The 21,378-nt window shown below is 45.6% G+C and overlaps 6 protein-coding genes across 12 annotated transcripts in view; 2 read left to right on the top strand and 4 right to left on the bottom strand.

Annotated features, from left to right (window-relative positions):
* Positions 1 to 12: 12 nt before the first annotated feature.
* On the bottom strand, positions 13 to 5,286 carry ctsa (cathepsin A). 3 transcript variants are annotated; one of them, XM_058055073.1, is made up of 15 exons: positions 5,077 to 5,286; positions 4,486 to 4,603; positions 3,640 to 3,803; positions 3,447 to 3,558; positions 3,333 to 3,383; positions 3,177 to 3,263; positions 2,949 to 3,104; positions 1,310 to 1,486; positions 1,146 to 1,237; positions 991 to 1,069; positions 770 to 918; positions 616 to 691; positions 452 to 541; positions 292 to 393; positions 13 to 218 (listed from the first exon to the last, which is right to left on the bottom strand). In XM_058055073.1, the coding sequence occupies exons 3-15, from the start codon at positions 3,801 to 3,803 to the stop codon at positions 135 to 137; spliced, it is 1,419 nt and encodes a 472-aa protein (XP_057911056.1). In that variant the 5' UTR covers positions 4,486 to 4,603; positions 5,077 to 5,286; the 3' UTR covers positions 13 to 134. The 3 variants fall into 3 exon arrangements, with proteins under 3 accessions (XP_057911056.1, XP_057911055.1, XP_057911054.1); XM_058055072.1 differs by lacking the exon at positions 5,077 to 5,286 and having other exon boundaries at positions 4,486 to 4,649; XM_058055071.1 differs by lacking the exons at positions 4,486 to 4,603; positions 5,077 to 5,286 and having other exon boundaries at positions 3,640 to 3,827.
* A 1,034-nt stretch (positions 5,287 to 6,320) lies between these two features.
* snrpb (small nuclear ribonucleoprotein polypeptides B and B1) lies at positions 6,321 to 8,282 on the bottom strand. Of its 2 annotated transcripts, none has more exons than XM_058054662.1 (7): positions 8,094 to 8,282; positions 7,392 to 7,543; positions 7,202 to 7,313; positions 6,983 to 7,135; positions 6,788 to 6,917; positions 6,591 to 6,707; positions 6,321 to 6,516 (listed from the first exon to the last, which is right to left on the bottom strand). In XM_058054662.1, exons 1-7 carry the CDS (start codon positions 8,094 to 8,096, stop codon positions 6,476 to 6,478), a joined length of 708 nt encoding a protein of 235 aa, XP_057910645.1. In that variant the 5' UTR covers positions 8,097 to 8,282; the 3' UTR covers positions 6,321 to 6,475. The 2 variants fall into 2 exon arrangements, with proteins under 2 accessions (XP_057910645.1, XP_057910644.1); XM_058054661.1 differs by having other exon boundaries at positions 6,582 to 6,707; positions 8,094 to 8,271.
* A 257-nt stretch (positions 8,283 to 8,539) lies between these two features.
* Positions 8,540 to 18,588, top strand: zgc:109913 (regulator of G-protein signaling 9-binding protein). Its single transcript, XM_058054656.1, has 10 exons — positions 8,540 to 8,663; positions 8,742 to 8,945; positions 9,626 to 9,806; positions 11,849 to 12,002; positions 12,066 to 12,133; positions 12,197 to 12,397; positions 13,468 to 13,684; positions 13,756 to 13,959; positions 14,043 to 18,383; positions 18,496 to 18,588. The coding sequence occupies exons 3-9, from the start codon at positions 9,759 to 9,761 to the stop codon at positions 14,360 to 14,362; spliced, it is 1,212 nt and encodes a 403-aa protein (XP_057910639.1). The 5' UTR covers positions 8,540 to 8,663; positions 8,742 to 8,945; positions 9,626 to 9,758; the 3' UTR covers positions 14,363 to 18,383; positions 18,496 to 18,588.
* Positions 15,637 to 18,251, bottom strand: ube2c (ubiquitin-conjugating enzyme E2C). Of its 3 annotated transcripts, none has more exons than XM_058054663.1 (7): positions 18,113 to 18,251; positions 17,697 to 17,865; positions 17,509 to 17,536; positions 16,274 to 16,360; positions 16,000 to 16,204; positions 15,873 to 15,932; positions 15,637 to 15,777 (listed from the first exon to the last, which is right to left on the bottom strand). In XM_058054663.1, the coding sequence occupies exons 2-7, from the start codon at positions 17,801 to 17,803 to the stop codon at positions 15,740 to 15,742; spliced, it is 525 nt and encodes a 174-aa protein (XP_057910646.1). In that variant the 5' UTR covers positions 17,804 to 17,865; positions 18,113 to 18,251; the 3' UTR covers positions 15,637 to 15,739. The 3 variants fall into 3 exon arrangements, with proteins under 3 accessions (XP_057910646.1, XP_057910647.1, XP_057910648.1); XM_058054664.1 differs by having other exon boundaries at positions 17,697 to 17,860; positions 18,113 to 18,225; XM_058054665.1 differs by having other exon boundaries at positions 17,697 to 17,805; positions 18,113 to 18,221.
* Positions 18,431 to 19,441, top strand: polr2j (RNA polymerase II subunit J). The gene is made up of 3 exons (XM_058054667.1): positions 18,431 to 18,725; positions 18,873 to 18,981; positions 19,251 to 19,441. The coding sequence occupies exons 1-3, from the start codon at positions 18,583 to 18,585 to the stop codon at positions 19,350 to 19,352; spliced, it is 354 nt and encodes a 117-aa protein (XP_057910650.1). The 5' UTR covers positions 18,431 to 18,582; the 3' UTR covers positions 19,353 to 19,441.
* Positions 18,736 to 21,378, bottom strand: part of LOC131106019 (deoxynucleotidyltransferase terminal-interacting protein 1) — an 8,534-nt gene continuing 5,891 nt past the window's right edge. Inside the window, exons 10-14 of one of the 2 annotated variants that reach the window (XM_058054660.1) lie at positions 20,140 to 20,200; positions 19,996 to 20,067; positions 19,875 to 19,930; positions 19,668 to 19,815; positions 18,736 to 19,578 (exon numbers count right to left, since the gene is read on the bottom strand). In XM_058054660.1, the coding sequence (XP_057910643.1) occupies positions 19,707 to 19,815; positions 19,875 to 19,930; positions 19,996 to 20,067; positions 20,140 to 20,200 (298 nt within the window). In that variant the 3' untranslated portion in view covers positions 18,736 to 19,578; positions 19,668 to 19,706. Of the gene's footprint in view, positions 19,579 to 19,600; positions 19,816 to 19,874; positions 19,931 to 19,995; positions 20,068 to 20,139; positions 20,201 to 21,378 lie in introns of those variants that run through there. The other variant, XM_058054659.1, reaches the window with a different exon arrangement.

The raw sequence follows: 21,378 nt of genomic DNA, 5'->3' as shown, positions 1-21,378 counted from the left end.
GACACACATACGCATCGTTCAAAGTTTATTATTTAAAAATAAACAATAGCAACATAAAAATGATCTGGGCAGTGCTTGCTACCATGGTAACCGGGAGAGCAAAGGCAATGGAGACAACTGATGGCCAGCTGAGGTCAAAACGGTTGCCTTTTGATGAATCTGGAGAAGACTGTGAACGCCGCCAGCGGTTTGTCCGTCGGTACCATGTGACCTGAACCCTGCCAGCGCACAGACGCTAAAAACTTCAGCCATTCAAATGGTCAAAGAGGATGTGCTTCGCTTGGCGTTTACCTTCACGGTGAGGAAGGCTATGTGGTCAAACTCTTTGACGAAGCCTCCCACCTGTCGACCGTCCTGGTCCTTGTAGAGCCACGGACGGCGACTCACCTCCACCTGAGAGACGTCATCATTAGCAAGCGGCGTGCACTTCGGTTGAGGACATCAGATGTACCTGCTGGTTCAGTGACTCCACAAACCACTCATCCCCCATGAAGTTACACGCCATGTCCACGTCGCCGTTGTACACCAGGACACGGTACTTCTGCACACACACACAAGACCTTTACTGTGAAGTCAGCAGGAAGTGCAACATAAATGTGAAGGAACTTATCCAACCAGAGCAGCAAGCAATTTGAGGTACTGCTTCCTGACGTCCATGAAGAGATGACCGTAGCTCAGATGCACCTCAGAGCTGAAGAAAGAATGGGGTTCTGAGGTTCTTTGTCACAGGAAGTGGTCCACATAACAACTTCCTGTGTATTTGTCATACCTGCAGATGGTCCAGTCGGCCGCCTTAGGGCTGATGTGCAGGGCGCCTCGCACATATGGATCATTGAGGAAGCGTGTCGCGGGGGTGGAGTTAGTGCACGGGGGCTCCAGCCGCAGAGATATCTGAAGAGATGCCAGTCCTCGTAGCTTCTGAAGAACACACACACACACACACACACACACTGAGAGACTGCCCAAAGTCCTCAGGTGGGCCGTCCAAACCTGCTTCCACAGCTGAGTCCACTCATGATGGATGAAGAAGTGTCCCAGGTCTCTGATGACCAGCTGGCCTCGCTCAAAACTGCAACGACAAACACAAGATTCCCTCGGGAAGAGGAGGTCCAAACCTGCTTAACCACGACAGTGCGGAAACTCACTTGAACCTCTTGGGGGCTCCACCCGGACAAGGAGCGTACAGGTTGTACATGTTGAGTCCAGAACTGTAGATGATGTCCTGAACCTCCGCCAGCTGGAGGAGGTGGGGGCAAAAGTCAAACACCTGAAGAACTTTGGATGTCAGCAGAGCCAAGGAGACACTCACGCTGTTGGAGCAGTTGACGTCCTGGTTGTCGTGGAAGTTGCACTTGTGCTCAGTGCAGCAGAACATCTGCAGGCGGCTCCACAGGCTACGTCCCAGCAGGCCGTGGTAGTACGCGAAGTAGACCAGAGAGTTGTCGTTCAGCTCGTAGCTTGACATCCCGTTGCCCACCGCCACGCCCTGCAGGCAGGCAACCTATCAAAACCTACTCTGATCACCATATGTTACTGGAGGTAGCAGGCTCTGCTGTTCAGGACTTGAGCACTAAAGAATAGACCAGGAGGAGCCCAACCAACCCTCAACTTTTTTTTGATTGGCTTGGACAACACTTAAAACTAATTAATCCCTCTTTATGACTTCATAATTGGAGGTTTCCTTATTTATAAATTGAATATTTTGCTAGGGGCGGCACAGTGGCGGAGTGGTTAGCGCGCAGACCTCACAGCTAGGAGACCAGGGTTCAATTCCACCCTCGGCCATCTCTGTGTGGAGTTTGTGTGGAGTTCTCCCCATGCATGAATTAATGAATAATATTAATATGAGGCTGCACGAGTGGTTAGCACGCAGGCCTCACAGCGAGGAGACCCTAGTTCAATTCCACCAAATGCATGTTCTCCCCGTGCATGCGTGGGTTTTCTCCGGGTACTCCGGTTTCCTCCCACATTCCAAAAAAACATGCTAGGTTAATTAGCGACTCCAAATTGTCCATAGGTATGAATGTGAGTGTGAATGGTTGTTTGTCTATATGTGCCCTGTGATTGGCTGGCCACCAGTCCAGGGTGTACCCCGCCTCTCACCTAAAGACAGCTGGGATAGGCTCCAGCACCCACCGCGACCCTCGTGAGGAAAAAGCGATAGAAAATGAATATTTTGCTAGTGAGTTTGGTAATATATATTTTTAAACATTACTAGAGCCATCCAGACATTAAATAACATCCCTATATTTTCCATTACACTCCTATTACCCAATATTTTAGAGACATAACAGAAAAGAAGACATAAATAAGTAGGGGTGTCGCATGATCTCGTAAGATTAAAACATAAGATTTCTCATACGGAAAAAAAATGTCTTCTTGGCACATTAATTAATTATGAACTCGATAATTCGACCAGCCTTAATGTCCATGTGTGTCTGTTGAAAGGAGTGAGGCCTTTTTGTCACCCATACAGCCTCTTTCTCTCGGTAGGTGGAGGCGAGGGGGAAGCAGAGCTTGGGCTTTACATATAAGAAAATCCGCCCCTCTGTGACATCACAAAGCAACAGTTTTACCACGCCTTTTGAAACAGAGCGTTTTTGAGCCATCCCAAACTTCTTTCAGGGCTCACTTCCAAATGAGCGAACCTCATTATCTGAAACTTTGGCATGGTTTAACACAAGAATTAAACATTCTAACTACATTTATAGGTCAAAAAAGTGGAAAAAGCATAATAGGTCCCATTTAAAGCCCTTACTATATGCTTTAGTTGGCAAAATAATGATAATGTGAATGATTTTTTTTAATTAAAATGTCAATAATATTATCAAAGTGGACTCCCAACGCATTTCCACCCTCAAAAGGAAAAAGTGAATTAGATGAATGTGTATTTGTGTGTAGACCTCCTCTACAGATCAACTTCATGTCAGTTTCCAAAACTCAACAACCTGCAGGTTGAGGCTGTCGTCCTCCATCACAATCTCAGCCAGCGTCGGGATGTAGATTCCCGCGTAGCTCTCTCCAGTCAGGAAAAGTTCGTTCTTGCTCAGCTCCGGGAAGAGATGGAAGAACTCCTTCAGAGCCAAGTAGTTTACCATTGACACCTGTGAGAAGGAAACACTGGCTGAGTACGAAGAACATCAATCAGGACCTGAACCAGCGGCCGTGCTGCCCACCTCCGTGTCGTTGGTAGCATATCGCTTGTCATCAGAGTACGAGAAGCCCACCCCTACTGGAGACTCCAGGTACAACATGTTAGCCACCTGCTCAAAAGGACATGAGATGTCACATGACAGGCCACATGAGCGGTCAAATGTGCGTGAGGGGTTCACCTTGTTCCATGAGTACGGGTTCTCCTGAAGCGTCACACCATCATCTTGAATCTGAAGTAGAGGTCAGAGTTCAACACATGTTTGATAGTAAAGAAAGGATGGGGGAGGGTGTACCAGGAAGGGTCCATGTTCAGTCAACAGTCCATCCAGAGAGCTGCACCCAGGACCGCCATTCAACCACAACACCACCGGATCAGACGAGGGAGCATTCTGGGACTCGACAAACCTTTGTGCAGGAAGTGATAGTGAAGATGGTGAGCATGAGATGAGTCAGAGACAGAGCAGACATGTTGCTTCTGGTTCTGACCAGTAGTGGAGGTGCTTCCCGTCCGGCACGTTCAGGTAACCAGAGTAATGTTTGAAACTGGGCTGTTTGTGCAGGCCGGGCAGGCTGACCACCTCGTGATCCGCCGGTGCTGCCTCCACGCTCAGCAGCCAGAGCAGGAAGTAGCCTGGCCACAGGGGCAGCATCTTCGAGCACACAGGAAGTGACATCATTAGACAATTACAAACACCTCTCTTTAACATATGTTATTGTTGAATTACATGCCAGCAGATTGCAATTTTTGTTAGGTTTCATTTTTGCTCAAAAGCTAATCAGTTTGATGTTTTGATTTGAAAATTATAGCGTACCATTACATTCACTTTGTTTACTTTGCAGTACCTCTCAGTGACCAGTAGGCGGACACTGAGTTAAATCCTCATATATCGTTGTCTTACAAAATCTGAGCGTTTTATGTCAAACTACGCTGACATGGTCAAACATTTTAAAGAGAAACGGGACGACGCACGCACTTTCCAAACAAACGGTAAAATGTACTGAACATTTTGCTCACAAGCTATTTATTTTGTCCATTGATAACTTTTAGACGTTTACAAACGCCAGCGTAGTAGTGTTGACCAAACAGTTCATTGTTAAGTAGACAGTCTTCTGTTAAATGTTTAAAGCGATTCAGGGTGACAGTAGTGGAGGAAATACAGGAAACGATGCGCTTACTTTGCAGTGACGTAAAACGTAAAGGGACTGCTAGCAAAGCAAGCTAACCGCCAACCGTAGCACGCGCACGGCAAGAGGACGAAGAAAGAAAATACATTTATTAATTTAAATTAATAAAAAAATAACATTTGTTGGCTGTCAAACGTGTCCTCTTACCTTTTTGTATCTGCGTGGACGTCTCCTGCTGTGGACACTTTGGACTGCAGTTTCGGACGAGGACGCACTATCACATGACCGGAGGAGCCATGTGATGAGACTACCGGGTCACATGACGCTGTTGGGACACTTTTTAGTGGCTTTTATTCCCTTCACGTGTTTTTGTATCGCTTCTCTGTCAGCTTTTCACTTTTAAAGGCAATAAACAGACTTTCTTTACTATACCTCAGCTGGACAGTGGCTGAAATAGCAGTTAAAAGGTTGCACATATCAGTCCACAATCCTCCGTTTACACCGTGATAAGTGAATTTCTGTGAAGTAGAATTCGTTTTCCATTCCAGGATGTACCCCACCTCTCGGCCGAAGTTAGCTGGGATAAGCTCAAGCACATCTGTGCGACCCCAATGAGGATAAGCGGCATATTTCTATGGTTAAGCGCAAAACCTGATAATGACCTTCCAAACACAGGTTTTAGCAGGCCTCTAGACATTAAATAACACCCATAGACACTTTTACGCTCATATTACTCATTATAGTAGACATAATTAGAGTAAAAATAATACGTTTTAGACATAAATAAGACATACTCACACGTTAGCATTGACAGCGACCAGTGGACTCCCGTTGCTAAATAGTTCTGCAATGTATTATTTTTCTTATGTGGCCTGCCTTGCTTTAATTATCACTATGATTTTTGGAGAGCTGCTTAAAATGTGAATTTCTCTTGGATATTAAAAAAAAGTACATTTTATTAACAGAGAACGAATATAAAGTTAACATTCACACCTATACAAAATGCTAACACAAAACACTAGCTATTGACGTCACACATGGCAATTATCAGGCCCCGCCTCTTAAAGGTACACACAAGTGACATGACATACCACCTCTTCTGAATGCCTTACATTGGTATTTTTGTTTACTTGGCCATGGTTACATTTGAAATGTTTAATTTGGGTCAAGAATATGCACACTTTATTTTAAAAAAGGCCATATACAAGTGCAGTGTATAGCATTGAGGATGTGCCACAAACTTCTTTCTCTTTGGGCCTTTCACTTCAGGGGTCGCCACAGCAAATCAACAGCCTCCATCCAGCCCTGTCTTCTGCATCTGTCTCTCTCAAACCAACTACCCTCATGTCCTCCTCACGCCATCCATAAACTTTCTTTCTTTGGTCTTTCTCTACGCCTCCTACATGGCAGCATCCTTCTACCAATATATTCACTATCTCTCCTCTGGACATGTCCAACCATCTCAGTCTGGCCTCTCTGACTTCATCTCCAAGGCCTCTAACATGTAATGTCCCTCTGATGTACTCATTCCTGATCCTATCTATCCTGGTCATTCCCAATGAGAACTTCTGCATTCTCATTTCTGCAACCCCCAGTCCCGCTTCCTGTCTTTTCCTCAGTGGCACCATCTCTAGACCAAACAACATGGCTAGTCTCACTACATTTTTGTATACCTTTCATTTTAGCTGAAACTCTTCTATTTCACATCACACCTGACACGCTTTCACAATTCTCCATTGTTCTGAACTGTTGACCCCAAGTACTTAAAATTATCCACCTTCTGTATCTCCTCTGCCTGTAACCTCACTCTTCCACAATGTCATCTGTAAATATCATAAGCCATGAGGATGTGCCACAAACATCTGAAAATTCTTTGCAGTCAATTAAGCCCACATACATCATAAAATGTGTTTAAAAGTGTATGAGACACAAAACACAATTGAAATTATATTAGAGATATGTATTATGTTCTTCCTAAATGGTCATTTCTTTTTGGCTGTAGATTTAACACACCTGATTCCTTAGAAAAGCCATCTACATGCTTGAACATTAACAAGGTCAACTCACTGGCTTTTATTAAACACATTTATTCAACTCGTTACCATTGTAACAATCAGTCCACAATAACGCAAACCTAAAATTTTAAAAAAATCGTAAAAAGAAAAAAAAAAATCTATACAGTGGGTGAGCTTCCGTTTTAAGGACGAGGAGGTGGTCTCAGGCCAGGAGGGGGTGGTCCTGTGGGGAAAAAAACATGAGCAAACACTCATCCACCGAATATTGTCATGACAGGAAGTGCTTACCTCTCATACCAGGGGGAGGCGGCCTCATGCCTGGAGGGGGCATGCCCATCGGTGCCCCTCTGCCGGGAGGCATGCCCATCGGAGGACCCATGGGAGGTCGCATTCCAGGGGGAGGTCCCATCATACCTGCAGGAATCCAGGCAACAGCTAAAATTAGTGGCCGTCATTTCACAGACAGTTTACTGGGGGAACATTATAATCCTTACCGGGGGGTGGGGCACCACGGCCCATTGGAGGCGGAGCTCCTCGTCCAGGTGGATACTGCGTGGGCGCTCCAGCAATGCTGGCGCCGGCGGCGGCTGCAGCAACGGTACCTCTGCCCTGCGGGGTCATCACCTAGGAGACACACACCACATTAGCAACGGATGGGACTCCATACAGCGAGTCATCACCATGCTTACCTGCTGCGATGGACCCCCCACGCCTCTCACAGGCCCTGCCAGTCCAGCAGGAGCTTGAGGCATTGGGGCGCTGGCCGGAACACCGCGACCTGCCGCCCGACCCACACCTGGACCGCCGGCAACACCCGCCAGAGGAACACGAGCAATACCGGTCTGAAAAGACATTAGGTCACAATCCATTAGAAGGTTACTTTATAATTTCAGATTGTGTCTTCTTACATCTTTAGGGGGCGGGCCCTCCACCGTCATGGAGACCAAGTTCTCCCCCCTCAGCAGGACCAGGCCTAGAACCCTCTTCTCCTCTCTTTCGGGCTGCTTGGAGTTCTTGGGCCTGCGTCAGAGAGAGATTGCTCATGTAGTTATACGCCCAGATATGAGTGATTTAACGTAAGGAGTCTGCTGGACTTACTTGATCTTCCTAAACTCGTCACAGTCACACAGGATGAGGTTCATGTGTTTATCAAAGGCCTTGAAGGTGCCAATGAAAATGCGACCATCTTGCAGGATGCACCTCATCCTGAAGTCGATGTGCTGCAACATTTTACTGCTCTTTCCCACAGTCTGTAAGCAGACCACCCCACACACACACCGCCATGATTATGACGTCATTAGACACAGTAAAGAATAAGCAACACTCGAGCTGTGTTTACTTTGTGTACAGCTCAGTATCACAATACAAGCCAATCCTGGTTTATCACTAATTCATATTTTACAAAATAAACAAATACAAATGAACAAATATAGTTATGTAAATGTTCGTTTATGTGTTTTTAAGAATAGACATGATATAGTTTATGCACCGCAACTTACGTTAGCACAACGTTGGGTCGCTAGCTAGCAAGCAGCTATGCTAGCCCGGAACTCAACAATTTAATACCCCTAAACAAAATGGCAATTATCGATCAGATTGGACTTCATTAACAAAGAATGTAACAAAGGAATTGCTAAATAAATAATGAGGCTCGTGCTTTGTTGATTGCACGAGCTTTCGACGCTAGTTTTCAAACAATAAACAGTTGCGTTCATTCAATCCCAAAAATGGAAAAAACATGGCAATTTTAACCACATCGAAGCGGTGAACACCTCAGCTTTAACCTGCGAATATACTCACCATGTTTGCGGTTCTGATGGTTCCGATGCCCGCCGGATTCGTCAATGAAACCCAAAAAATTGAGCCGGGGTTATCCCGCCAGGCCCGTCTTTATGAAAATACTCTCCGGAAGTGACGAAACGACATATAGTGTCACATTCAAAGTTCCCCCCAAAACAAAATAAATTTAGTTCCGCATCTGCGACATCAACAAATGATTCCCGACATAACTATACACTCTGTACACAATCAATTTATTACTTTTTACAGAGCTTCATTGGGATTGTTGGGTTATTTTTTTCATGTTCGTATGCAATAAAACAATAATTCCAGCAAAATCATGATCATAAAATGATTTTAAAACATAATGAGAGTGCAGTAAAGTCACTGCGTTTTTGTCTGCATATTATTAATAACGCCCTGGGACTGGGTGGCGACCCCTCCTTTCGCCAGCTGGAATAGGCTCCAGCATAACACCATGGAGACGACAAGCAGCAAAGAAAATGTGTAGGTATTATTAATAACAATTAATAGTTATAACGGCGAGAAAGATGGCGCTGCTGCAAAGTGGCAACGTCATAGAACGATCACGTAAGAAAGGCCTACCACATGACGTATCAATGAGTGATTTCAACGCAATCATGATCCATTTCATCCCTCTGCGGACAGGTTACCATGGTAACCCGGGATCTACCCCCCGTGCCCCCCCACCTTCCTTCGGCTACTTGGTTGTGCCCCGCGCGCCGAGCTGCAGTGAGTCACGAGCTGACCGCGAAGATGGCGTGACGTCATTTGAGTTAACGTGCAATCGAACATGGACGACGTCGAGTGAGTGACAGCTGCCAAACGAGCCAAACCCTGCACGCGCATCAGGTGAGTGGCAGGTCACGTGACACGCCCGATTCAACGGTGACTGACAGGTGCTCACTTTGTTAGGTACACCTGTTGGCATGCTCGTCGGGGCGCATCTATACGTCTATATCCAGCTAGCTAGCGAGCTACAGTATATCTATATGTCTGTGTATGTCTAACCAGCTATTCAGCTAGCTAGCTAGCAAGCTAGCTAAATAGCCGAACGGGCACTCATATCAATGATAAGTATTTGAGTCAGTCAAGTCAACATGTTCAATAATACACTGGTTATACTTTGGTTTTACTTTACTGTAATTTCAAAAATAATAATTCTCCTTTGCCGTGCACACACGTGTGACAGATTGATAGACAGCAACATGACATCATCACATTGGACTGATCAGCCATTCAGGTGAAGCTGTTGCCATAGCAACGCCAGTCATGTCCCCTTCGACAGTTACGTAAGAGCTGCAGCCTGTGTCTATAAATAAAGGACACCACTGTGTGTGTGTGTGTGTGTGTGTGTGTGTCTGTCTGTGTGTTGCTGGATGGCTGCCTGATGAAAAGAGAAAAAAATGTCCTTGAGGAGACTATTGTGTGAGTGTGTGTGTGTGTGATGCAGTAGTGTTGTGTTAATGATGGAGTATTGCTTTGATGAGGACGACCAATCAGGAGACTCGCTGACCCGTGCGTGCTTGCAGATGGACGCGTGTCTCCGTGTTGGACGCTGGACGTCCTGTTACACGGGACCACTTCAGTGAAGAAGGAAGTGATATTACACGTCCCGCCCCCCCACCGTGCTGTTTCCGCTTCCTGCTTCAGACACCCAATAGGATGAGCCAGACAAAGAAGGCGGCGCCAAGTCAGGAGATGGATGGCAAGGTGAGATGTCCCGTCACAACCACGTGGTCCTCACCAAATGTTGTGTTGTCATGAAGATGACATCATGTAGCTGCTGTAATGACTACGACTTATGTGCAGTAATGTCGTTGTTTAGTAATGTAGGTGTAGTTGTGTAGATGTTGTAATGTGAAGGAAATGTGTAACGTGTAGTCATGTAGCTGTGCTGTAGCGGAGTTGTGTAGCAGTGTAGTTGTTGTATAGTGATGTTGTTGTTGTGTAGTCATGTAGTTGCATAGTAATGTGGTTGTTATGTAATGCTTTGTAGGCATGTATCTGTTTTGTTGTAAAATGTAGTTGTGCAGATGTTGTGTAGTAATGTAGTTGTTGTGTCGTCATGTAGGTGTTGTGTAATGTTTTGTAGGCATGGAGCTGTTGTGTAGTCATGCAGTGGTTGTGTTGTCATGTCGTTGTTGTATAGTGATGTAGTTGTTGTGTTGTCATGTAGTTGTGTAGATGTTACGTAATAATATATTTGTTGTGTAGTCATGTTGTTAGTAACATAATTGTTGTGTAGTCATGTAGTTGTTGTGTAGTCATGTAATTGTGCAGTAATGTAGTTAGTAACATAGTTGTTGTGTAGTCATGTAGTTGTGTAGATGTTGCGTAATAATATATTTGTTGTGTAGTCATGTTGTTAGTAACATAATTGTTGTGTAGTCATGTAGTTGTTGTGTAGTCATGTAGCTGTTGTGTAGTCATGTAGCTGTTGTGTAGTCATGTAGTTGTGTAGTTGTTGTGTAGTCATGTAATTGTGTAGCTGTTGTGTAGTCATGTTCTTAGCAACATAGTTGTTGTGTAGTCATGTAATTGTGTAGCTGTTGTGTAGTCATGCAGTTGTTGTGTAGTCATGTAGCTGTTGTGTAGTCATGTAGTTGTTGTGTAGTCATGCAGCTGTTGTGTAGTCATGTAGTTGTTGTGTAGTCGCGTAGCTGTTGTGCAGTCATGTAATTGTGTAGCTGTTGTGTAGCCATGTAGTTGTTGTGTAGTCATGTAGCTGTTCTGTAGCCATGTTGTTAGTAACATAGTTGTTGTGCAGTCATGTAATTGTGTAGCTGTTGTGTAGTCATGTAGTTCTTGTGTAGTCCTGTATCTGTTGCACAGTCATGTAGTTGTGTAGATGTCGTGTAGTCATATAGTTGTGTAGTCATGTTGTTAGTGATGTAGTTGTTGTGTAGTCATATAGCTGTTGTGTAGTCATGTTGTTAGTAACGTAGTTGTTGTGTAATCATATAGCTGTTGTGTATTCATGTAGTCTTATATATGTTGTGTAGTCATATAGCTGTTGTGTAGTCATGTAGTTGTTGTGTAGTCATATAGCTGTTGTGTATTCATGTAGTTGTTGTGTAGTCATGTAGTTGTTGTGTAGTCATATAGCTGTTGTGTATTCATGTAGTCGTATACCATATGTTGTGTAGTCAAATAGCTGTTGTGTATTCATGTAGTCGTATATACGTATGTTGTGTAGTCATATAGCAGTTGTGTATTCATGTAGTCGTTGTGTAGTCATATAGCAGTTGTGTATTCATGTAGTCGTTGTGTAGTCATATACTATATGTTGTGTAGTCATATAGCTGTTGTGTATTCATGTAGTCGTATACCATATGTTGTGTAGTCATATAGCTGTTGTGTATTCATGTAGTCGTATACCATATGTTGTGTAGTCATATAGCTGTTGTGTATTCATGTAGTCGTATACCATATGTAGTCATATAGCTGTTGTGTAGTCATGTAGTTGTTGTGTAGTCATGTAGCTGTTGTGTATTCATGTAGTCGTATATATGTTGTGTAGTCATATAGCTGTTGTGTATTCATGTAGTCATATACTATTTGTTGTGTAGTCATATAACTGTTGTGTATTCATGTAGTTGTGTAGTCATATAGCTGTTGTGTAGTCGTATATATGTTGTGTAGTCGTATAGCTTTTGTGTATTCATGTAGTCGTATATATGTTGTGTAGTCATGTAGTTGTTGTGTAGTCATATAGCTGTTGTGTATTCATGTAGTCGTTGTGGGACATGCAGGTGCAGACGTGGGCGGAGTCGCTGGTTTCCACGCTGGAAGAGCTGGAGTGTAAAATCTGCTACAATCGCTACGACACTCGCAGTCGTAAGCCCAAACTGCTAGCATGTTTGCATCGAGTGTGCGCCAAGTGCGTGAAGAGGATGGTGGACATGGGTGAGTCCTTCTACATCATCATCATCATCACCATCAGGGTCATGGACATGTTTTGCTGTGCAGGCGAGTCCTCGCCGTCCATCATCAGCTGTCCTTTCTGCCGCCATGAGACACGCGTTCCGGATGAAGAGGTGACGGCTCCTTTAACATGTTCTATCATTCCCGCTCTTCCTGCTGACTTCCTGTCGTTTCAGGTGTGGCTGATGGAGGACGACCGGCACATCCTGGCGGTCCTGTCGTGTCAGGACCGAGCTCGGCGAGGAGATCACGGCGAGGTGGTGCTGAGTCCAAGTGGACTGACAGGTGCAGACTCGGCGCACCGCTCCTCTGACTGCCTGGTCATCACCATCATGGAGCTGCCCGACGAGTCGCCGTCGTCGTTGTCGTCGGACTCGGTGAGCATGCTCAACGTGGTGGGTCTGTACCGCCCCCCCAGCCTGGACTCGCTGCCCTGCAACCTGCCCGCTCACAAGTGTCGCGCATGGACGTCTCACAGTTTCCCCCGCTGCCTGCTGGGGGCGCTGTGCCTGGTCAGTGCTCACGCGGTTGTACGTACGGAAAGCGCAGGCGGCGCCAAAAGCCTTGACGCGCGTTGTCGTTTGCGGCTCAGGTGTACTTCAGCTCGTTACCTCTGGGCATCTACCTGCTGATGATCGCTCACATGTGGTTGGGTGTGGTCCTGGTCAGCTTGGTCCCGTCCACGCTTCTGCTGCTCGTCCTCTACGGCTTCTGTCAGTGTCTCTGCCATGAGGTCATGGAGGCTCTCGCTGCCCGGCGACGCACGCTGCCGTGATGTACGCAAAACAATAACAACCGGGACGATTCTGTCATTCATTCCAAAATGTGTCTGAGCCATCACCACTTACACTTCATTTGTTGATGCTAACTTAGCAGAAATGCTGCAAGAAGACTGCCAGCCTAGCCTAGCTAGCATAAAGACAGGAAGTGCCAACTCATTTCTTGATGTGATTGACAGACGGTACGTTTATAGCAAAGAAGCAGTGTTATCTCGGGAGATAACGCTAGCAGCGTATGCTGCTAGCCTTTGTGCTAAGCTAAGCTAAACAGCAGATCTTCACTTGCTCATTGATGTGCAATAGAAATAAAATAAAACTACATTCTAACACATCATTGATTTGGACTTGGACGACTTTTATCCCTGCAAGTCACAGAGCTTAGCCTGCAAGGCAGAGCTCAGGGTCAAATGATAAGGGGGAACCTCAGCTGGCCTTATGTGCTCATTAAAAGCACAGGCAGCCCCCCTGGGAGGAGAAGAAAGATGTTTGTGGAAACCTGCCGCTTGCTTGATGCTGCACATCCTCCATGACACAAGAAGAAGAAGAAGCAGCAGCGTGGAGACGTCGCTTGCAGGTCATTTGTCTTCCATGCTTCCTAAGCTCTCATGGTGTCCACAGGATGTTTGAACATCAGTGACATCAATGACGCTTCTCTTTGCCACCAACAGGGTGTCGATGATGTCGTGAGTCCATGGCGGCGCACACTAGACGAGGTCGCGGCACAACGGCGTCAACGCGGGGAATGTGAGCGTGCTCAGGAAGCGCTGGTGAAAGCGACGTCCTGCTTCCAGCAGCTGGCAGCGTCGCTGGGTAGTTCAGCAGACTGCAGCTTCCTGCGAGAGGAGCTGGATGAGACGAGGTCGATGGCGCACGGGATGTGCGGCGGTAACAGCAACGTGTTTGTGAGGAGAAACGAACGCATGCCAACAACTTATCGTGCGTTGCGGTTTCCACAGGTTTGCTTCGACGTCTCACCAGGCTTCTTTCAGACTCTGACTCTGCCCCTTCGGGGACAGACGACAGGTTAGCATTGGAGCGACTGTGGGTTCACTTCCTGTCAACTGTAGAGTACTTCCTCTTTGACCTCCGCAAGGCCAGCCACTTGATTGAACACTTCCCGTTGACGCAGCGTAACGACAGGCGCTCATTGGTCAACACAGGTCAGTCATGAGAATTAGGATTTGAACCTTTATCCAGATCCTCACCAAAGCTGTGTATTATGTGTGTGTGTTGTTGCCTTCAGGATGTCTGGACGGTGTGGTGGGCGTGGCAGCTCGCGCGGCCTCCATTCAGACCCCCTGGCCCAGCTTGGAAGAGGATCCGAGTCCCGGTTTGGAGCAGCACATTGAAGGATTGGAGGCCCTGCTGAACGACATGCAGCTGAGGGTTCCGGTGCCGTTCTGGTCTGTGGAGGCCACCCAGCCGGCATGGGTGGAGGGTCAGGAGGAGCATGTGGAGCATGATGACAGCTTGGAGGACCTGATGGAGGTTGAGGTGGTCTCAGGTGACAAGATGGCCGGCTGCTGTCAGCCCCCCTGCTTTGGACTGGGCTGTGTTGGCTAGGCGGCCATGTTTAAATAATTAGTCACTAACCTGGAAAAGTCAGTTAAAAAGAATTAATCTCTTCATTACAAAACTAAAAATCGACAAAATAATAACTGCAATTCCCAGTAACCAATTTAGTGGAACCTTGGTTAGCCTCATTAATTCATTCCAGAAGGTTCAACAAATGGACGCTAACTGCGAACTAAACCAATTTTTCCTGCACGGCGGTGGAGTGGTTAGCGCGCAGGCCTCACAGCTAGGAGACCGGGTTTCAGTTCCACCCTCGGCCATCTCTGTGTGGAGTTTGCATGTTCTCCCCGTGCATGCGTGGGTTTTCTCCGGGTACTCCGGTTTCCTCCCACATTCCAAAAACATGCTAGGTTAATTCATTCATACCTATGGACTCCAAATTGTCCATAGGTATGAATGTGAGTGTGAATGGTTGTTTGTCTATATGTGCCCTGTGATTGGCTGGCCACAAGTCCAGGGTGTACCCCGCCTCTCGCCTGAAGACAGCTGGGATAGGCTCCAGGACCCCCCTTGTGAGGATAAGCGATAGAAAATGAATGAATGAATAATATTAATATGAGGCTGCGAGTGGTTAGCACGCAGGCCTCACAGCTAGGAGACCCTAGTTCAATTCCACCAATTGCATGTTCTCCCTGTGCCTGCGTGGCTTTTCTCCAGGTACGGCGTTTTCCTCCCACATTCCAAAAACATGCTAGGTTAATTAGCGACTCCAAATTGTCCATAGGTATGAATGTGAGTGTGAATGGTTGTTTGTCTATATGCGCCCTGTGATTGGCTGTCCACCAGTCCAGGGTGTACCCCGCCTCTCGCTCGAAGACAGCTGGGATAGGCTCTAACACTCCCACGACCCTTGTAAGGATAAGCGGTAGAAAATGAATGAAAACAATACATTTTTATAGTTTTGCAATGCTGTATGTCATTGTGACCACTAGGCGGCAGTACGGGCAATACTCTTTACTGATGATTGATTGATGATTGTTGATTGATGCCTCAGAGTTCTCATTACTCTATCAAATATTGTAATATACAGTAGAATACTAATTATTATTCTTGCACATAGGTCCAAGATGAAAGTCAGGCCCTAACCTGGCCGGGACTCTGTTAGGGGTTTGGCCAAGTCACCATGGTGAGACAGCAGCTTTAAGAGAGAGCCAAGATCCGCCTTTATTAGTCCCACAATTGGGAAACCTCATTAAATTGGCTTGGCATTCAATTTGAATGAGGGAAGTGCAGGCTAGATATGGTAGTTCAAACTCAAGTGATTGCATTTGAATTAAGAACTTTATTGAAGCAGCAAAGGCAAACATAAAAATATTGTACAAACAGAAGACACACAAAGGATTTTAAAAAAAAAGGCGAGCAGGTTCACTTCTGGAAGGTGGAGTGTAGATGAGCTTTGTAGGCTGGAGAACAAATGGAAATATGTTCAAAATGTTCGGATGTAAAGTAAACAATAAAAGATATTCTAGTCCATCAGCAGCATCTTCCAACTCCTCACCTTCTTGATTTGACCAAAGTTCAGCTGCAGCCACGTTCAACGGACTTTCGTTGTTGGGTTCTGAAATTACGAAGAGAAGTCAGGTCAGGCTAACAGAGCGAGCGGAACTTATTTAGCGAGCAGCTACCTCCTAGCAGGCTCTGGATGGAGAGCAGGACTGAGCGGACGTCGAGGAGCGCCGACCACTTGTCCTTCAGGATGTCCAGACAGATGAAGCCCTGCTCATCCACGTTGGGGTGAAAACATGGACACAGGAAGCGGACCCAGGGGGCTTGGTAAGGATAGCCAGCCGGGAACTCCAGAGACAACTTGTACCGCAGACCCTCGTACACCTGAGATGGACACCAGCGCAACTGTGGGACGGCTTCTCCGAAAGGAAACGCCAGGAAGAGATGACTTACCGTCCCCTGGGGACCGTCAATGGTTCCGATCCATTTGAAGAGGTTATCCGATTCTGGAAACGCAGAGATCCCCTTATCGCCGGCCATCTGCATCAACACAAGTCACATTCTTAAAGAGTGCAGTACAAGTCCGAGTGCGCTGAAAACCAACTTAACTTTCACTTTACTTAGCAACCACAACAGTGAGCAGGTCCGTCCACTACAACAAGCAGAAGCTTGTGAACTACCATTAGTAGAGTAGACCAGTACTGTACTGCCTGCATATTTTGCCATCAAATACCAAAAAATATCATTGCCGGTAATTTTTTTCTTTTTTTATAGAGCTTTCAATGATTTTGCATTTCATTTTTACAATTATCGCAGACCTCACAGCTAGGAGACCAGGGTTCAATTCCAAATTCGGCTATCTCTGTGTGGAGTTTGCATGTTCTCCCCGTGCATGTGTGGGTTTTCTCCGGGTACTCCGGTTTCCTCCCACATTCCAAAAACATGCTAGGTTAATAAGCGACTCTAAATTGTCCATAGGTATGAATGTGAGTGTGAATGGTTGTTTGTCTATATGTGCCCTGTGATTGGCTGGCCACCAGTCTAGGGTGTACTCCACCGCTCGCCCGAAGACAGCTGGGATAGGCTCCAGCACCCCCGCGACCCTCATGAGGAGAAGCGGTACAAAATGAATGAATGAATAATATTAATGAGCCTGCACGGCGGTTGAGTGGTTAGCACGCAGGCCTCACAGCTAGGAGACCCTAGTTCAATTCCACCAATTGCATGTTCTCCTCGTGCATGCGTGGGTTTTCTCCGGGTACTCCGGTTTCCTCCCACATTCCAAAAACATGCTAAGTTAATTAGCGACTCCAAATTGTCCATAGGTATGAATGTGCCCTGTGATTGGCTGGCCACCAGTCCAGGGTGTACCCCGCCTCGCTGGAAGACAGCTGGGATAGGCTCCAGCACACTACTTTAGATGGATGAGGGTTTTTTTTAACAACTTGTTTAGTTTCCAAAATGTAAAATATCAAAGCCATGTTCTTTCTAATGATATATTTGATTTTTACTTTTAGAAAAGCAAGACGTATGTTACATATTTATATCGAAATAAAAACAATGTATTTTTGTGACCTTTCAAAATGAGATTTTACTGGAGTTATTTGACATTTTATGGCTTTAGTTGATTTTGTGTGGATCATTTCAAACTTAAGTGTAACTGCAAAGCACAATAGTAAAGGACTCACCATCAGAGTCATCAGCTCCTTTTGCAGCCTGCAACACAAAAACATCTTTCAGAGATTTTTCAAATCAAGCAGAATCCAGATTTTCCACAACACCAAACAGAAGTCGGCTCTGGCGTCACGTGATGCAGTATGGAGAAGTAGAACTTACCAAACCATCATCAAATAGAACGTCAATGTTTTGGTCTCACCGTTTGGTCACCGAGCCTTTGGCGCCGCTGCCACCGCCGTCGTTGCCCTTCAGCGCCGCTGTAGACGCTCCAGCAGCCGCGGCCGGGTCCACGTTCTGAGATGCCATCACTGCTTCGGTTTGCGGTTTGGTTTTAGACCGAGACACCCGTTCAAACAATGAAATCTTCACTGAGACATATTCACAGGTTAGGTCTCATATTTAAACTCTGTGTCTCCATGACTACTTTACTTCAGTCTGTTATTCATTTTGCTGTTTGGTCCTCGTATTACTTCCTTAGCACAACGCTGTTAGCTCCGCTGCTAACAAGTATTAGCATGTTCGTAAGGAACCAGCAACACAATCAACACCGCGGAAACTCGTAGTATCATAACGTACATTTAGAATTCCCAGTTTAAAATGTTTTGTTACACTCACCGTCTGCCACTGAAGCTTGATTTAAAAAAAACAAGATGTCGCTAATTCAGTCAGCTTACTGCCGCCCCAGTTTAAACGGATGCGTGCATACAATCTAAGCCAATCAACGATTGACTTTCAAATACAAACCTTACCTTCCCCATAAACCAATGAAAAAGCCTACAAGAATAACCATGCGTTGTGATTGGACAGGAGTATTATCCCGGAAGTTGGTGACCAACGAGCCTGCCGTTATGACGTCATTGGCTTTCCTGCTTTTGAATTGAATTGAGTCAGTATGTTTTGCATTGGAAAAGGAAACCCAAAATACGAAAGGACATATTTAAATAATTCAATTTTGTTGAAGATTTTATATTTAATTCACTATAACTCCAATTCCACAGTGGGGCGCTCATGAGGCACTGCGGCTGAAAAAGATTACATAGTCGTGCTTCCGCTTCCGGCTGTTGTGTACAACACGCTCCGCAAAGATGAACGCACCTCCAGCTTTCGAGTCATTTTTGTTGTTTGATGGTGAAAAGAAGATCACAATCACAAAAGACACCAAAGTCCCAAATTCATGTCTCTTCACACTGAACAAGGAGGACCACACGCTGGGAAACATCATCCGCGCGTAAGAGGCTAAGCTAACAACAAGCTAACCTTCCACTGTAAAACTTTACTCTTAGGTGCTGCTCACATTGGCGATTAAATCATTTGATAACTTACAACATTGCATTGAATTCTAATGATTGTATCATTACGCGTGTTTTTTCTGCAGGCAGCTGCTCAAGGATCCCCAGGTTCTCTTTGCTGGTTATAAAGTTCCACATCCTCTGGAGCACAAGATTGTCATCCGAGTGCAGACAACATCTGACTACAGTCCACAGGTAACATGCATACAAACATGTTGAAATACAGAAATAATCCAAAACCCAAAAGCACACCAACGCCATTAAAACAAGTGCAACAGAACAAAATGGAAGGTTGCCAGGCTTATCAGGAATGCCAAACTTTTAATGCAATTGCAGCATTTTCTTGTTGTATGTGTGTGTTTAGTTTTAGATCATTTCCAAGCGTTGCTGTTATGTGATTGCTCCTGTGGGTTACTGTACTCACATACACTGCAGAGTTTGAAGAGGCTTTTTTTTTTGGACAGGAAGCCTTTACGAATGCCATCACTGACCTCATCAGTGAGTTGTCTCTGCTGGAGGAGCGCTTCAGAGTAGCCATCAAAGACAAACAAGAAGGCATCGAGTGATAATCTCCGTCAGCTTGCGCCCAAAACATCACTTCACCTGTCCTCACCTTGAAATATTTTTTTTCTGTAAATAAAGACTTTGACTCTCATTGGTGTGGTTGGCTGACACCGCTAAGATGCACAGGCGTTTTAGTTTTGTCTGTGTAATGTCCTAATGCAGGCCATGTTTAACCGTGTCCTGCGCCAATAAGAAAGGAGCTGTGGCTGGACCACACTTTGGACACCCCTAACACAAATGGAGAAGAAAGTCATCACCAAGACAGGTTCTTTCTTAAAAAAAAAAAACAGCCATTACAATTAAAATCACATCTGAACCTTCTAGTCACACGATCAGTTATGAAGCCGGTGTGTGGGTCAAAGGTCAGTGTCTCTCTGAGCTTCCATGGCTCTCTGCATCTTTTCCACCATCCACTGGGGCACCGTGAACGGCTTCATCTCGTCCATCTTGACGTCGGGACAGTCCCTGCATACACACACAGTCAATATGGACTGTGTTGGTTACCATGACAACATGGGACTCACTTGTACTCGTCACTGCGAGACAGATCCTGGATGTCCTCCTCAATCAGCAGGTATGCCTGAGCGAGCAAGCATGAGTCGCATCATCATTTCGCCATGGTAACAACAAGAGCTCCTAACTCACCATCTTTCCCCCCGTCGCCCTCATGTGGTGACGCTCAGCCAGCCACTGCTTGTCCTTTGTGTCTGCCGCATACTGACACACAGCGTTACCATGACAACCAACCATGTAGCCCTCATGACCGCAGAGGTCAGCGTGTGTGTTTACCTTAAACAGGTCAGCATGTTTGATGTAAATCCGACCTCTAGTCCCGCCCATCCCGAGCGCCCTGCACAGTGACAGACATCACACACTGGAAAAATCCTACCTAAAATGTCTCTTGTACACTTAGTAAAGTTATCATGGACATTGTTTTGTTTTTCGGTTTTAGCACCAGCCAATCACAGGGCACATATAGACAAACAACCATTCACACTCACATTCATACCTATGGACAATTTGGAGTCACTAATTAACCTAGCATGTTTTTGGAATGTGGGAGGAAACCGGAGTACCCGGTGCATGTTCTCCCACGCATGCACAGGGAGAACATGCAAACTCCACACAGAGATGGCCGAGGGTGGAATTGAACCCCCGTCTCCTAGCTGTGAGGTCTGTGCGCTAACCACTCGTCCACCGTGCAGCCCCAAAAATGGCTGTTATTCATTTTGCTGTTTGGTCCTCTTATTACTTCCTTAGCTCAACGCTGTTAGCTCCGCTGCTAACAAGCACTAGCATGTTTGTGATCGTAAGGAACCAGCAACACAATTAACACCGCGGAAACTCGTAGTATCATAAAGTACATTTAAATATAAATGTCTAAATATAACACCATGAACTATTTACAATTTTAACATTGGAACTGAACGTTAAAATTTCTCCTCAATGTGCAACCTTCTGCACGCTACACTCACTTCCATGCTTTTACACTTCCTGTTTGCTGTTTTAAAAATGAGTGAGTTAAAAATGACCTATTAAGCCCATTTTCAGAAAGCTTTCTAGATCTTCCAGAATCTGCACCTATTCCAGCTGTAATTCCTTGGATTTCCAAAATGGTCTCTTTTAATTTATTCCAAATACGACCCGCCTATGGGCATGCCCACTCTGCTGTGATCGGTTGGAACGGCCATATAAAGAAGTCCGACCCGAACTTCTTTCAGGGCTCACAAACCTCATAATCTAAAACCCTGTCATTGTTTAACATGAGAATACAACATCCTAACATCATTTCTCGTCAAAAGAAGTGGAAAAAGCATAATAGGTCCCCTTTGATACATGGAAAAGATGCATGCCAAGCTCTTATCACTTACACTTCTGCCACCTTGTGGCCGTTTTTACACCCTACAATTGCACTAAATGTGATCTTTTCTACTATGCACTTGCATCATCAACTTTTTGCCTCTCCTAGAACAGTGTTTTTTAACCTTTTTTGAGCCACGGTACGTTTTTTACATTGGAAAAATCGAC

The sequence above is a fragment of the Doryrhamphus excisus genome, chromosome 18 (genome assembly GCF_030265055.1).
Source record: "Doryrhamphus excisus isolate RoL2022-K1 chromosome 18, RoL_Dexc_1.0, whole genome shotgun sequence".
In the NCBI taxonomy this organism is placed as follows: Eukaryota; Metazoa; Chordata; class Actinopteri; order Syngnathiformes; family Syngnathidae; genus Doryrhamphus; species Doryrhamphus excisus.
This window is presented reverse-complemented; position numbering and strand designations above follow the sequence as displayed.

Coding starts and splice junctions, on each gene's coding strand:
- ube2c (XM_058054663.1), bottom strand. CDS start 17,803: ATGGCATCTCAGAACGTGGACCCGGCCGCGGCTGCTGGAGCGTCTACA. Junction 15,933..15,999: donor CATCCAGAGCCTGCTAGGAG/GTAGCTGCTCGC, acceptor TCGTAATTTCAG/AACCCAACAACGAAAGTCCG. Junction 15,778..15,872: donor ACTTTGGTCAAATCAAGAAG/GTGAGGAGTTGG, acceptor TTTGTTCTCCAG/CCTACAAAGCTCATCTACAC.
- polr2j (XM_058054667.1), top strand. CDS start 18,583: ATGAACGCACCTCCAGCTTTCGAGTCATTTTTGTTGTTTGATGGTGAA. Junction 18,726..18,872: donor CTGGGAAACATCATCCGCGC/GTAAGAGGCTAA, acceptor TTTTTTCTGCAG/GCAGCTGCTCAAGGATCCCC. Junction 18,982..19,250: donor CATCTGACTACAGTCCACAG/GTAACATGCATA, acceptor TTTTTTGGACAG/GAAGCCTTTACGAATGCCAT.
- snrpb (XM_058054661.1), bottom strand. Junction 7,314..7,391: donor GACGAGTTTAGGAAGATCAA/GTAAGTCCAGCA, acceptor TCTCTGACGCAG/GCCCAAGAACTCCAAGCAGC. Junction 7,136..7,201: donor AGGGCCCGCCCCCTAAAGAT/GTAAGAAGACAC, acceptor ATGTCTTTTCAG/ACCGGTATTGCTCGTGTTCC.
- ctsa (XM_058055071.1), bottom strand. CDS start 3,827: ATGTCACTTCCTGTGTGCTCGAAGATGCTGCCCCTGTGGCCAGGCTAC. Junction 3,264..3,332: donor ACCCGTACTCATGGAACAAG/GTGAACCCCTCA, acceptor CCTTTTGAGCAG/GTGGCTAACATGTTGTACCT. Junction 1,238..1,309: donor ACGTCAACTGCTCCAACAGC/GTGAGTGTCTCC, acceptor CACCTCCTCCAG/CTGGCGGAGGTTCAGGACAT.
- zgc:109913 (XM_058054656.1), top strand. CDS start 9,759: ATGAGCCAGACAAAGAAGGCGGCGCCAAGTCAGGAGATGGATGGCAAG. Junction 9,807..11,848: donor GTCAGGAGATGGATGGCAAG/GTGAGATGTCCC, acceptor TGGGACATGCAG/GTGCAGACGTGGGCGGAGTC. Junction 12,134..12,196: donor CACGCGTTCCGGATGAAGAG/GTGACGGCTCCT, acceptor CTGTCGTTTCAG/GTGTGGCTGATGGAGGACGA.